The sequence below is a fragment of the Hippocampus bargibanti genome, linkage group LG10 (assembly GCF_051943395.1).
Source record: "Hippocampus bargibanti isolate YZ-2025 linkage group LG10, ASM5194339v1, whole genome shotgun sequence".
In the NCBI taxonomy this organism is placed as follows: Eukaryota; Metazoa; Chordata; class Actinopteri; order Syngnathiformes; family Syngnathidae; genus Hippocampus; species Hippocampus bargibanti.
The window spans coordinates 23,821,401-23,836,099 of NC_142743.1; the positions used below are offsets into that span (position 1 = coordinate 23,821,401).

General features: G+C 41.4%; 1 protein-coding gene across 3 annotated transcripts in view; it reads left to right on the forward strand.

Moving 5' to 3' along the window:
- Nucleotides 1-14,699, forward strand: part of htt (huntingtin) — a 50,821-nt gene that overhangs the window by 31,077 nt on the left and 5,045 nt on the right. For all 3 annotated transcript variants that reach the window (XM_089006155.1, XM_089006157.1, XM_089006156.1), the window contains 22 exons: nucleotides 333-474; nucleotides 1,106-1,285; nucleotides 2,453-2,629; nucleotides 2,725-2,801; nucleotides 3,867-4,002; nucleotides 4,095-4,217; nucleotides 5,088-5,295; nucleotides 5,714-5,859; nucleotides 5,936-6,113; nucleotides 6,213-6,308; nucleotides 6,403-6,587; nucleotides 7,652-7,778; nucleotides 7,909-8,012; nucleotides 9,081-9,235; nucleotides 9,325-9,464; nucleotides 10,583-10,668; nucleotides 10,757-10,887; nucleotides 11,832-11,964; nucleotides 12,075-12,230; nucleotides 13,365-13,555; nucleotides 13,635-13,749; nucleotides 14,121-14,334. In XM_089006155.1, the coding sequence (XP_088862281.1) occupies nucleotides 333-474; nucleotides 1,106-1,285; nucleotides 2,453-2,629; nucleotides 2,725-2,801; nucleotides 3,867-4,002; nucleotides 4,095-4,217; nucleotides 5,088-5,295; nucleotides 5,714-5,859; nucleotides 5,936-6,113; nucleotides 6,213-6,308; nucleotides 6,403-6,587; nucleotides 7,652-7,778; nucleotides 7,909-8,012; nucleotides 9,081-9,235; nucleotides 9,325-9,464; nucleotides 10,583-10,668; nucleotides 10,757-10,887; nucleotides 11,832-11,964; nucleotides 12,075-12,230; nucleotides 13,365-13,555; nucleotides 13,635-13,749; nucleotides 14,121-14,334 (3,200 nt within the window). The remainder of the gene's footprint in view (nucleotides 1-332; nucleotides 475-1,105; nucleotides 1,286-2,452; nucleotides 2,630-2,724; nucleotides 2,802-3,866; nucleotides 4,003-4,094; nucleotides 4,218-5,087; nucleotides 5,296-5,713; nucleotides 5,860-5,935; nucleotides 6,114-6,212; nucleotides 6,309-6,402; nucleotides 6,588-7,651; nucleotides 7,779-7,908; nucleotides 8,013-9,080; nucleotides 9,236-9,324; nucleotides 9,465-10,582; nucleotides 10,669-10,756; nucleotides 10,888-11,831; nucleotides 11,965-12,074; nucleotides 12,231-13,364; nucleotides 13,556-13,634; nucleotides 13,750-14,120; nucleotides 14,335-14,699) is intronic.

Sequence of the window (14,699 nt, forward strand, 5' to 3'; positions counted from 1 at the left end):
AACTCTGAAAAGTTGTCTGCCCAGCCATAAAGTTGCCTGCCCCATTTTTCATAACGACTAATTTTACGACTAATCGCCAAAAAAAAAAAAAACATTGTTGCAAAGTATTAATGATTGATAATCCGAATATAAAACAGAACAACACTTAAAAATGAAGTAATTGGTCGGCCACCCGGGCGGAGATATTCTGTAAATTATACGCCCGACGTAAAACTTGCACGCCACGGGCATCCACGCAGACGTTATTTCAGACACTGTACGGTTGTCATCACGCTCTCTCTCTCGCTCACTCTACTCTGTTTGGCATAATTCCCCACTGGGTTCTACTTCAGGAGACACAGCACATCATGTACCAAACTTCTCAGCCCACACTCTTCAGGAGAAGGTGATGAGGACAATCCTGCGTGCCTCTTCTCCATGATCAACCGAGAGATTGTCCGCAGAGGAGCCCTCATCCTTTTCTGTGATTATGTGGTGAGCCTGTTTGAATAGAAAAATCATTTTTCAAGTTGTCAAAATTCTTCCAGCAACACCAAATTTTACATTTGCAATTGTCTGTGTAAGCTCTCAGTCGTACAGGAGTGGTCCATCGATGAAAAGGTTTCTTCAGCCGTCATCTGTACAAATTTGAAGGTGTCGGACGTTTCGCTTCTTATCTAAGATGCTTCGTCAGCCAACTAAAGTCTTGCTGGTAGTTTTCGGCCCTATATATGGACAAACGTGGCGGTGCTATGATTGGTCCCAGCTCTCAGGTTGATGGGAGCAGAGGACTACTCCCTGCGGCTACACTGATTACTTCTATTGTCCAGCCTGAGTACGAGGTCTACGACCGGCCTGATTGCCCCATTTGCGGTGGTATCACCTCATCAGCAGAACTAAGCCTATGTTGCCTAAGAAGTCTGTTGTAGGAACGATCCAAATTGAACCTCACCCCAGAGTTTTGGAATTTTGTGTTGCCAAAGGACTCTGTAGTTTTTCAGAAACTCCTGCAATGTAAGGTACTGCAGTATGAAGTAAGAAGCGAAAGAATTCCGACACCTTCAAAGAAGTACAGATGACGGCTGAAGAAACCTTTTCATCGATTTGCAATTGTGTTTTTTTGCAGTGTCAAAACCTCCATGACTCCGAGCATCTCACCTGGCTGATAGTTAATCATGTGAGTGACCTCATCAGCCTGTCCCACGAACCACCCGTGCAGGATTTCATCAGTGCTGTGCACCGAAATTCAGCTGCCAGCGGTCTGTTCATCCAAGCTATTCAGTCCCGCTGTTACAACCTGAGCAATGTGAGTAAGCACTTTGATCTGGCCTTTCTTTACATAAACAGTGATACCTCGGTTTACGAACCCCTTGGCTTACGAACCTTTCGGTTTACGAACGTTACATTTATGAACATTTTACCTTGGCATACAAACTATTTTTTGGGATACACATGGAGCGCCACAATGATTGATGTGTCGTTCGCGAATGAGCCCGTTCTGCTCACAAGAAAATGGCAGCCAGCTTGTTTTGGTCCTCTATTCCCCGCCCCCAGTCGTCTGTTAAAGCCATGTGATTGGTCAAGAACGCAGCAGTGAGGGGAGGTGGTTTCACTCATTTCAACTTTGATAGTTCAAAAGCAGAGTGTAGACTGCAAGGTTAAAATTTCCATCAATCAAGCTCCACAAAAAACCTGCACAAGCCATCTGTACACTGTACATCTGTACACTATCAAGCAAGCTAAACAGCTAAACATGCAAAAAGCTATCAATCCAGCTAAACAGAACACAATTGATGAGGAACTAGATAAAATTATGGCAGAGAAAGCACCTACAAGGGATCATTCCTCAAAATGGTGAAAGAAGACGGCTACATTCCTCATCAAGTGTTTAATTCTGATGAAACCGGCCACTCCGTTCCATCGAGCCATCAACGGCCATCACAAAGGTCAATAAAACGACTTTATTATCCACTACAGTTTATTTCTTTAATTATAATACCTCATCACATTTATTCTCAATAAAATAAGGTATATTTTGTGTAGTTTTAAGGCTTAGAAAATTAGAAAATGATGTTTTAGAGAGACCTAGGAACGGATTATTCTTATTTTAATGTTTTCATATGGGAAATTAATTTTTGGGATACACACTTTTCACCTTACACACTATCTGGGAACCAATTAAGTTCATAAGCCAAGGTATCACTGTATTAGGCTGCCTGTTATTACTGCGATGCAAGTCATCGTTTCGATATTGTAGTGATCGTGTTAAAATATTTGCATACTTAATCAGCACTGTATCTGCACCACTTCGTCCTCACGGGTGCCGGTCCACTTGTCGCGGCATATTCCAAATCTTTTAATCCCACTGAACTGATTTCCAGCCAGTTGCAGATTTTTAATCCTTGATTTCTTCTTATCCATGGATTTCTTTCTTTCCAAAAATGTTCCTTCACCCTCTATTTTGCTTCTGCAGCCTACCATGCTGAAGAAGATTCTGCAGTGTTTAGAAGGCATTCATCTGAGCCAGTCTGGCTCCTTGCTGATGCTGTATGTGGACAAGTTGCTGAGCACACCCTTCAGGGTTTTGGCTCGCATGGTGGACACGTTGGCATGTCGCAGGGTGGAGATGTTGTTGGCAGAAACCTTACAGGTTGTTCCTTTTTTTGGCCCACAAAAAACATCAAAACTCATATGTTTTTGTTGGAACGTTTCAGTTTAAGATAATCAAGTTATCCCACCCAACAGAACAGCATAGCCCAGCTGCCTGTGGAGGAACTGGACAGAATCCAAGAATATCTCCAGATCAGTAGCCTGGCTCAGAGGTAAGTACACGGCAACTTGACTTAAGTGACAACCAACACTGCTCAAATTGAATACCTTGGCTTACGAACTTAATTGGTTCCCAGACAGGGTGTGTAAGGCAAAAAGTGTGTAGCCCACAAATTAATTTCCCATAGGAAACTATTAAAATGAGAATAATCCGTTCCCAGGTCTCCATAAAACATCATTTTCAAAGTTTCTGAGCCTTAAAACTACACAAAATATACCTTATTTTATGTATATTAAATGTGCTATGGTATTATAATGAAATAAATAAACTGTACTGTATAATAAAATCGTTTTATTGACCTTTGTGATGGTCGTTGATGGCTTAATGGAATGGAGTGACCGGTTTCATTAGCATTAAACACTTGATGAGGAACGTAGCCTTCTTCTTTCACCATCTTGAGGAATGATCCCTTGTTGGTGTTTTCTCTGCCATAATTTTACCTAGTTCCTCATCAATTGTGTTCTGTTTAGCAGGGTTGATAGCTTTTTGCATCGAGTGTACAGATGGCTTGTGAGGGTTATTTGTGGAGCCTGATCCACCTTGCAGTCTACACTATGCTTTTGAACTATCGAAGTTGAAACGAGTTCAAATTTTACTGTTTTCTATCCATTTTCTCACCATTTCGCTTTTGTTTTTTTTTTTTTTCACTTTTGTTTTTTTGTTTCAAGCTCTGTCGTCTCCCTTTCGTGTGTGTGTGTGTGTGTGTGTGTTTTCTCACTCTCTCTGTCGTCTGCCTGTCTCTTTTAATGTTTAACACCGCCCCCCTCCCCTCACTGCTGCGTTCTTGACCAATCACGTGGCTTTAACAGAAGACTGGGTGCGGGGAATAGAGGACCAAAACAGTCGGCCGCCATTTTGTTGTTAGGAGAACGGGCTCGTTCGCGAATGACCCATCACTCATTGTGGCAGCTCCGTGTGTATCCCTAAAAATAGTTCGTATGCCAAGGTAAAATTTTCAGAAATGTAACGTTCGTCAACCGAAAAAGTTCGTAAACCAAGGTATCACTGTACTTACCTCTGACCCTTTCACAAACCTCATGTTTTTCCCCCATCACAGGCATCAGAGGTTCTATTCCCTGCTGGACAGGTTTCGAGCTTCAGTTGCCACATCTGATAGCCCAGCACCTCCAGTGACATCACATCCCCTCGATGGACATCCGCCACCTGCCCCGGAACTGGTCAATGCAGATAAGGTGCGGACTATGATTTTTATTTTAATTTTTTTTATGAATTTCACACAAGAAACATCCATAATGTTTGTTCATTCATCTTTGCTATTTGGTAGGAGTGGTATGTGTCGCTGGTGAGGTCTCAGTGTTGTCTACGTGGAGATGTGTCTCTGTTGGAGACAACTGAACTCCTTACCAAGCTACCAGCGCCAGATCTTTTCAGCATTATGAGATGTGAAGTGAGTACTGTGTAGTTTTGAAAGGCGATAAGAAATGAAATGTATTAATATTATCATATTATTACCTACTTGCTATTTATATGCTATCTATCTCGCTATCTATCTATTAGTTATCTGTTAGCTAGCTAATCTTGCTATCTAGCTGGCTACCTTGCTACATATCTATTTGCTAACTACCTATCTAGCTGGCTACCTAACAAGCTATTTTCTCGCTATTAGCTATCTAGCTGGCTATCTGTGAATTAGCCAGCTTGCTATTAGCCATCTGGATTTCTAACCGGCTATCTATTATCTAGCTAACCGTCTATTAGCCAGCTAGCTAACTTTCTATCTATTTGAGTTATTCCAGTTTGAGTGAACGCTGGCGCATGTGGCTGCCGCTGCTCACCCACAGAAAAACTTTATCCTGTGACTTGAAAGTGACCTTGAGAGTTTTGAAAAGCGCTTAGAAATCAAATGTATTATTATTATTATTATTATTATTATTATCTATTTGCTATTTATATGCTATCTATTATCTAGCTAGCTAGCTATCTATTAGTTATCTGTTAGCTAGCTAAGCTGGCTATCTAGATAGCTATCTAGCTGGCTACCATGCTACATATCTATTTGATATCTATTTGCTAACTAGCTATCTAGCTGGCTACCTAACTAGCTATCTATTTGCTATCTGTATGCTAGCTATTAGCTATCTATCTGGCTGGCTATTAGCTAAACTTAACATGTGTCTGTAAAGTGACCTTGAGAGTTTTGAAAGGCGCTTAGAAATCAAATGTATAATTATTCTGATTTATTATTCCATTCATGAGATGTTCTCCTTTTTCGGGGGGCTTTCTTTCATTATTTCCATTGTCCGCGGTTACTTTTGAGGCATTCAACCTGAGTCTGCTGTGTCCATGCCTGAGCATGGGTGTTCAGCGACTAACACGAGGTCAAGGCCCGCTCTTGTTGGAGACGGCGTTGCAGGTGACCTTTGAGCAACTTGCGGGGGTTACGCAGTCACTTCCTGGCCCACACCAATCCTTTTTACCAACTTCGGAGCCACAGTCTTATTGGACCCAACTGGCTGATGTGTACGGTAAGCGTGGTGGATTCAAACTTCAAATTTTTGCATTTACAGTACCTTGCAACCTTTCGGCACATTTCAGGCATTTAAAGGACAACCGACGCCTCCGGACAAGTCGTGTCCATAATTTGTCAAATCACTTGAAATGACTTCTACTGAGCGTATTTGACAAAGATTCCACGGCATATAGCTATATTTTACCTTTTAAGACTTGCACTGAATATCCAGGAAGTCTTGTTTTTGAGTTGATGACGATGCCTGACGTGACGTCACGGAGGGAACGCCCCTGACTGGGAAAGTGACATTGACAGTGGGAAGTGGGGATTTTCAGAAAGCAAAGTATGCAAATTGCCAAACAAATGAACTGTCTTCGATACATGATTTATTTTTTGCATCTTCAGCTTTTCTTTGTATCTTCCTCTGCTTTCAGATGAGCCAGGGTTTTATCCCAAGGTTTTAGCCCTCTGTAGAGCTCTCTCCCAGTACCTCCTCTGTGTAAACCAGCTCCCATCCTCATTGCACATTCTCGATGACAAAGAAGAGCTGATAACTACTTTCACCTGCACTGCCACTGAGGTAAAATATCAAATCGTCATCTAACTTGTTTACTTTAAAGTTGCCTGGCTTTAACGCTCCCCCCCCCCCCTTTTAGGTGATAGTTTGGCGACTGATCCACAATCAGCTCCCCTTAAGTGTGGACCTGCAGTGGTCCCTGGCTTGTCTTTGCCTGGCTCTGCAGCAGACGTCCATCTGGAACAAATTGTCCACCACGGAGTACACAACTCGCACGTGTTCGCTTATCTACTGCTTACGTCTCATTATGAACGCCGGTAAGAAGACCAGTTGTATTTTTTGTATCATTTCCTTTGTATTTATTGCTCTTATTTGTTTTTTAAATGGTTCCATGTATTTTTTTGTGTGTTCTTAAGTTGCTGTGAGCCCTGGAGACCAGCTTCTGGTCCCAGAGAAGAGGAAAAACATTGCCGATGCTGAAGGAGATGAAGTGGATTCTATACACGCAAAATGTCAGGATTAAAGGATAACCGACACCGTTTTGTTTTTTTTGTTGGCTAACTGACATCAGAAAAAGTACGAACATTAATGATGATGTTTTTGCAGATATGTGTGAGTGGCATGCATGTGAGATCATGGCAGAGTTGGTGGAAGGCCTCCAAAGCATTCTTTCCTTAGGCCATCGTGCCAACAGTGCCATTCCTGCTTTTCTGACCCCAACCTTACGCAACATTGTGATCAGTATTGCCCGATTGCCACTGGTGAACAGCTTCACTCGGGTTCCTCCACTGGTAAGTGTTTTATGTACAGTGATACCTCGCCTTTCGAACGCTTTAGCTAACGAACATTACATTCGCCAGAATATAATCACGGCATACAAACTAGTTTTCGGGAAACACACGGAGCGCCACAATGGCTGGCGGACTAGTTTTCGGCGGAAGAACACCAAACCAAACCACGTCGAACAGCGCCACCATAGCTGGCGGAGTAGTTTTCTACGCCCACTTTCATTCAGTGCACTCAGTGCAGACATGGTTTATTATCAAGGATACTTTTGCTGTTATGGGACCGTAAAAGACCCCACCACAGGCTAGTGTTCAGCCGAAGACAACATAAAACAAAATTACGGTCGAGCAGAAGAAGATCATCGAGAAGCACGAACGAAGTGTGCGTTTGTGTGACTTAACGTCCCAGTACCAGTATGCTAAGTCGACCATTGCTACGTGTGGCTAAGGATGTTTCTGTGTTGTCTAAGCAACGGTCTCAGGCAATAGAAAGAGGTTGAAAAACTTGTCTATTTGGATGAATGAAAAGCAGCTAGCAGGGGACTGTGTGAGGGTGTTATTGCCGGGAAAGCACGGCAACTTCACTTGGATATCATCAAAAGGCAACTACATCGACCATCACAAAGGTAAATAAAACGACTTTATTATACAGTACTGTTTATTTCTTTAATTACAATACCATAGCACATTTATTATACATAAAATACGGTATATTTTGTGTCGTTTTAAGACTTATTTAGTAGAAAATGATGTTTTATGAGGACCTGGAAACGGATTATTCTCATTTTTAATGGTGTCCTATGGGAAATGAATGTTTGGTAGACATACTTTTCGCCTTACACACACTTTCTGGGAACCAATTAAGTTCGTGAGCTGAGGTATCACCTGTATGTGTGTGTATTTACAGCCAAGATGTGTGTGAGTGGAATAATAATAATAATAATAATAATAATAACATAAATATAACATAACAAAAAATACAAACAAAAAAATAAAATAAAAAATACATGACATTTTAAGCGCCTTTCAAAGCTTTCAAAGGAATACAATCTTGTGGCAAAACTCCACAGGTTTGGAAACTCGGTTGGTCTCCACAGCCCAAGGGGGAGTTTGGTACAGCATTGCCTGAGATTCCTGTGGACTTTCTGCAAGAAAAGGATGTCTTCAGAGAGTTTCTCTATCGTATAAACATACTTGGTATGTAAAAAATGCACAATTTGTTACCTGCAACTTGTGACGTTCTCTCTAATGTTTTGCCTGTATGTCCGTCCGTCCATCCATCCTTTTTTTTTTTAAATGTTTGATAATCATTTTGTGATTGTCTCAGGCTGGAGTAGCAGAACTCAGTTTGAGGAGACCTGGGCCACTTTGCTCGGAGTGCTGGTCACCCAGCCTATAACAATAGACCAGGAGGAGGACACGCAGCAAGAGGTGCTTATTAATTAAAGGACAACCGACAACCATTTTTTTTTGTTTCCTGACATCAGAAGAACGTTTTATAGCATCTAAAATACCCAAAACATGCAGGCTGATATTTTAGTCAAATGCAAAATACCAATAAAAATGACTTAGTGTCCCAAAACTGCCACAAAATGAGCTCGGAAGTGGTGAGATTCAGAAAGTCCCGCCCCCTTGTTTGTGATGTCACGCCAGGATACTCCTTCACAAACTGCCTTGCTCCAGAATCAAAACAATGGCTTCAGAGAGTTCCGATTGCGAGAAGATGCTTTCTTGTTACTCATCCAGTTATGAATATGATTCAAATACAGTAAAGTCTCGTTATATCGATATTCAAGGGAGTCCGAAAAAATATCGCTATAACCGGGACTATCGATATATCCGACCCTGTTTGCATGTAATTTTCTCCGTGCGTGCATAGAAATAGTATCGATATAACCGGGACTATCGATATAACGAGACTTTACTGTAGTTCCGAAGAGGAAAGCATAAATGTTTGCAACCGATTAAAGAAGTCCTTCCGTATCAATTCCAGCCATCAGGACTCCAATGTAGCGTCCCAGAAAATGCACAAGATGGCGTCTAAACTCCGTTGGAAATGGGCTGATTTGTCTGCTGGGAATTTGTGTCAACTAGTATCAAATAGTATTCACCATTGCATTATTTATGTCGTTTTCCTTCTAATTTTGTGATCAACATGATGTTTTCAGACCGAACAAAGTACCCAAAATGCATTGTGTGCCGCTTTCTCGGTCAGGGGCGTTCCCTCCGTGACGTCACGTCAGGCATCATCATCAACTCGAAAACAAGACTTCCTGAATGTTCAGTGCGAGTCTTAAAATGTAAAATATAGTTATATGCGGTGGAATCTTTGTAAAATGCGCTCAGTAGACGTCGTTTGAAGTGATTTTTACAAACGACGGAGGTGTCGGTTGTCCTTTAATGAGAATTAATATTATGAATCAATACGTGGTTGCTGTTAATTTTGCTCTGTGACGTGACTAAAACAAAGGCCTTCAAATCCCGTGTTCTCCATTGTAGGAAGATTTAGAGCGTACGCAGTTGAATGTGTTGGCAGTGCAGGCCATCACCAGCCTGGTACTGGGTGCCATGATGCTGCCCACCGCTGGCAACCCTGCTGTCAGCTGTCTGGAACAACAGCCTCGCAATAAGAGCCTGAAAGCCCTGGAGACACGGTGCGTATTTTGCTATGTTTCTTTCCACTTTTTCAGATCACTTTGATGAGCCTTTTTCAGTTTCATCATTTGCGTCTTTTTTGCGTCAGGTTTGGAAGGAAACTGGCGGTGATCCGCGGTGAGGTTGAGAGAGAAATTCAAGCTCTTGTTTCCAAGAGAGACAATATTCACACACACCACACCTACCATGCTTGGGATCCTGTGCCCTCTTTGTCTGCGGCTTCAGCAGGTAGAGAGCAGTACTGCGTGCACGTGAAATAAAAATAAAATATTCAGGGATGAGAATTTTATGACTTTTTCAGAACAAAATGACCATTCTCGAGAAAAGCCATATATTGCTCTTTTGATGATTGCATCTGGCTCGCAGATAAAAAAAACTAAATATGTATTCTCACTTTTTCGCTGTTCGTTTCCTGTTTCGGCTTGTGTTGGTGGAAAGCGGCATATATGTATATATATGTGTGTGTGTGTGTGTGTGTGTGTGTGTATATATGTATACATGTATACATGTGTATGTATATATACATGTGTATGTATATATGCGTGTGTGTGTGTATATATATATATATATATATATATATATATATATATATATATATATATATATATATATATATATATATATATATATATATATATATATATATATATATATATATATACAGTGAGACCTCAACTTACAAACACCTCAACTTACAAACTTTTTTCAAATTTATGAAAATTAAACCTTATAATAAGCACTATTTTCATAATACACACCCACCACGGCTGGCGGAGTGATCTTCGGCGGAAGCACACGACCGAACAGCACCAGCGGTTAAGTTACCAACAGTCCTTATGGAAGGTGACTCTCCTTCCATAAACGACCATCAAAAAGGTAAATAAAACTTTATTTTACAGCACAGTTTATTTCTTTAATTACAGTCGTCATGTAATGCGCCTCTCTTTCCAAACAGCAATTCCCTTTGACCTTCGACCTCCAAGGCCAAGTGACTTTATGATACAATGCAGTGTATTTCTTTCATTACAATACAATAGCACATTTATTATACATAGAATAAGGTATGTTGTGTGTAGTTTTAAGGCTTATTTAGTTGAAAAGTATATTTTATGGCAACCAGGGAACGGATTATTCCCATTTTAATGGTTTACTATGGGAATTATTTTTTTGAGATACACACTTTTCGCCTTACACACTCTGTCTGGGAACCAATTGAGTTTGTAAGTTGAGGTTTCACTATATATATATATATATATATACACTTTTTATCTCATTTGTCATTCTCATCCCTGCACCTTGCATTTTTTCATCACATTAAAAAGTGCTTTTGTGTCAATCTCTTTCAGCGGGAATGCTGATAAGTCATGAGAAGCTGCTGCTTCAGATCAACACAGAACGTGAGATCGGAAACATGGACTATAAATTGGGACAGGTACTCACTCCGACATTCACTCTCCTTCTTATGGATTGTTTGCGTAGATTTTTCAGTCTTTTTCTTTTGTTGTTGACTTTTTTGATAGGTGTCCATTCATTCGGTGTGGTTAGGAAATAATATCACTCCATTGCGGGAGGAAGAATGGGGCGAAGATGAGGAAGATGAAGCAGATACGCCAGCTCCCACGTCGCCGCCTTTATCGCCAATTAACTCTCGGTATCGTGACATCTTCTTCGATCATGCCTAATACGCCACTTTGTGTCTTCCCACTGAAAGCTAGCTAGCAATCCATCCATTAGCTTGCTTGCTATCTCAGCTATTTCATTTGTAGTTTTTTTCTTGCCTTAAACTGCTGTTGTTATCAATTTTGTCATATGCTACCTAGCTATTTGCTATCTATTAGCTATCTAGCTAGCTGTCTGGCTCGCTATCTATCAGCTATCTATTAGCTAGCTAGCTAGCTAGCTTTCTATCTATTTGAGTTAGTTCCGGGTTGAGTGAACGGCGCGTGTGGCTGCCGCTGCTCACCCGCAGAAAAACATCTAACAGTGACTTTAAAGTGACCTTGAGTGTTTTGGAAGGTGCTTATAAATGAAATTTATTATTATTATTATTAGCTATCTGGCTGGCTAGTTATCTAGCTAGCTATCTGGTTGGCTGCCTAGCTATTTGCTGTCTCTTAGCTATCTGGCTGGCGACCTAGCTGGCTATCTATTTGCTGTATATTAGCTGTCTGGCTAGCTATCTGCTATCTATTTAGCCAGATATCATTATATAGCTGTTAGCTAGCTGAGTAGCTTCCTATCTATTCGAGTTATTCCGGGTTGAGTGAACGCTGGCGCGTGTGGCTGCCGCTGCTTACTAGCTATCTAGCTAGTTATCTGGCTGGCTACCTAGCTATTTGCTACCCATCCGCTGTCTGTTAGCTGTCTGGCTAGCTATCATCTATCTATTTAGCTAGATATCTATTAGATAGCTGGTAGCTAGCTGACTAGCTTCCTATCTAGTTGAGTTATTCCGGGTTATTATTATTATTATTATTATTAATATCAACCCTTTGAGATGCTCCTGTTTAGCTTGTTGCCGTCATGGAAAAAGGGGAGCATCAACGCAATTATTTGGTCATTGAAAAACGACTTCCTACTGCATGTTCTTAACAGAAAACATCGTGCAGGGGTAGACATTCATTCCTGTTCCCAGTTTCTTCTGGAGCTCTATAGTCAGTGGCTTATCCCAAGCTCTCCAAGTAACCGCAAAACTCCAACTATACTCGTCAGCGAAGTGGTCCGATCGGTGAGTTATCGTCGACGCACCTGAGTGAGATCCTTTTTTGTCTATCGGTTGTCTTCTTGACGGGACTAAATGACACCTGGCATCTTCTCCCATCTTAATGTTCTTGGCAGCTGCTGGCAGTGTCAGACCTATTCACAGAGAGGAACCAGTTTGACATGATGTTCTCCACCCTTATGGAGCTGCAGAAGCTTCACCCACCAGAGGATGAGATCCTTAATCAGTATTTGGTGCCCGCTATCTGCAAGGCAGCTGCTGTATTGGGCATGGTGAGTTATTGTAGCAGCTTTCTGATGACAGGGATGTGAATTTTTCTGCCGATCGGCGGATTTACGACTTTTTCAGACCAAAATGACTAGATCAAACCAAATATGTACAGTGATACCTCGGTTTACGAACCCCTTGGCCTACGAACTTTTCGGTTTACGAACGTTACAATTATGAAAGGTTTACCTTGGCATACGAACTTTACCTTAGCATACAAACTTTTTTCGTACACGGAGCTGCCTCAATGAGTGATTGTGTTCGAGAACGAGCCCGTTCTAACAACAAAATGGCAGCCGACTCTTTTTGTCCTCTATTCCCCATCCCCAGTCTTCGGTTAAAGCCACGTGATTGGTCAAGAACACAGCAGTGAGGGGGTATTGGGTTTACAGATAGAGAGTGAATCTGTTCTCCAAAAAGAAAATGGCTGGCAACTTTTTTTGTCCTCTATTCCCCGCCCCGGTCTTCGGTTAAAGCCACGTGATTGGTCAAGAACGCAGCAGTGGGGGGTGATGGTTTAAACTTTAAATAGACAGGCAGATGACAGTGAGAGAGTTTCAACTTTTATAATTCAAAGGCAGAGTGTACACTGCAAGGTTAAAATATCCCATCAATCAGGCTGCACAAACAACCCACACAAGCCATCTGTAGACTTGATGCAAAAAGCTATCAACCCAGCTAAACAGAACACAATTGATGATGAACAAGGTAAAATTATGGCAGAGAAAGCACCTACAAGAGATCATTCCCCAAGATGCTGAAAGAAGGTCACATTCCTCATCAAGTGTTTAATGCTGATGAAACCGGCCACTCCATTTCATCAAGCCATCAACGACCATCACAAAGGTCAATAAAACGACTTTATAAGACAGTACAGTTTATTTCTTTAATTATAATACCATAGCACATTTATTATACATAAAATAGGCTATATTTTATGTATTTTAAGGTTAATTAGAAAGTCGAAAATGATGTTTTATGAGGACCTGGGAACATATTATTCTCATTTTAATGGTTTCCTATGGGAAATTAATTTTTGGGATACACACTTTTAGCCATACGCACTCTGGGAACCAATTAAGTTCGTAAGCCAAGGTATCTCTGAACATAAAAAAAACAATCATGTTTTTTTTTTTCAGGACAAAGTGGTTGCAGAGCCAGTTTGTCGCTTGTTAGAGTCAACCCTGCGCAGCACACACCTGCCCAGTCGCATGGGTGCTCTTCATGGTGTGCTCTACGTCCTGGAATGTGACCTTCTAGACGATACAGCAAAGCAATTGATCCCGATCATCTCTGAATACTTGCTGTCCAACCTCAGGGCCATTGCTCAGTTAGTATCACTTGGTGGATTATTGATTCCGTGGGAATCAATCATTTGGAGCTTATAATTGCTCCTGTTTATGTTCCAGTTGCGTCCACCTGCATAACCAGCAACATGTCCTGGTGATGTGTGCTGTGGCCTTCTACATGATGGAGAACTACCCTCTAGATGTTGGATCCGAGTTTATCGCTGTTGTTATACAGGTAAATCAAAAGTACGCCGGCAGCCCAACTCAATAACGTTGTGTTGTGATTTTGTGTCGATAAAGAAAGTGACCTTGAAAGTTTTGAAAAGCGCTTTTAAATAAAATGTATTATTTATTATTGTGATGTATTTGCTATCTATCTAGCTAGCTGCCTATTTAGCGCGCTACATATTAGATGGCTAGCTAGCGAGCTAAATGGATCACTGGCTATTAGCCGTTTATTAGCTAGCTAGCTTTCTATCTAATTTGAGTTACTTCCGGGTTGAGTGAAAACTGATCCTGTGACTGTAAAGTGACCTTGAGAGTTTTGAAAGGCGCTTAGAAATATCAATTTATTATTCGTATTCTTTTTTTCTGCTTTTGTTTCAGATTTGTGGTGTGATGGTGTCAGCCAGTGAGGACTCCACCCCTTGTGTCATCTATCACTGTGTTCTTCGGGGTTTGGAGCGTCTTTTGCTGTCTGAGCAGCTTTCTCGTGTGGATGGAGAAGCTCTGGTCAAACTGAGTGTCGACAGAGTCAACATGCCGTCACCTCACCGAGCCATGGCTGCCCTGGGCCTCATGCTAACCTGCATGTATACTGGTAATAATAACAATAATACATTTCATTTCTAAGCGCCTTTCAAAACTCTCAAGGTCACTTTACAGTCAAAGGATCAGTTTTTCTGCGGGTGAGCAGCGGCACAGCCACATGCGCCAGCGTTCACTCAACCTGAAAGTAACTTAAATCAATAGAAACTAGCTAGCTAGCCAATCGATAGCCACCAGATACCAAGCTCGATAGCTAGATGGTGAATAGATAGCTAGCCAGACAGCTAGCGGCAGCCACATGCGCCAGCGTTCACTCAATCTGGAAGTAACTCAAATAGATAGAAAGCTAGCCAGCTAGCTAGTAGATAGCCAGTTAGGCAGCTGGTGAGACAGGAAGTGTCCCATTCCGATATAGAT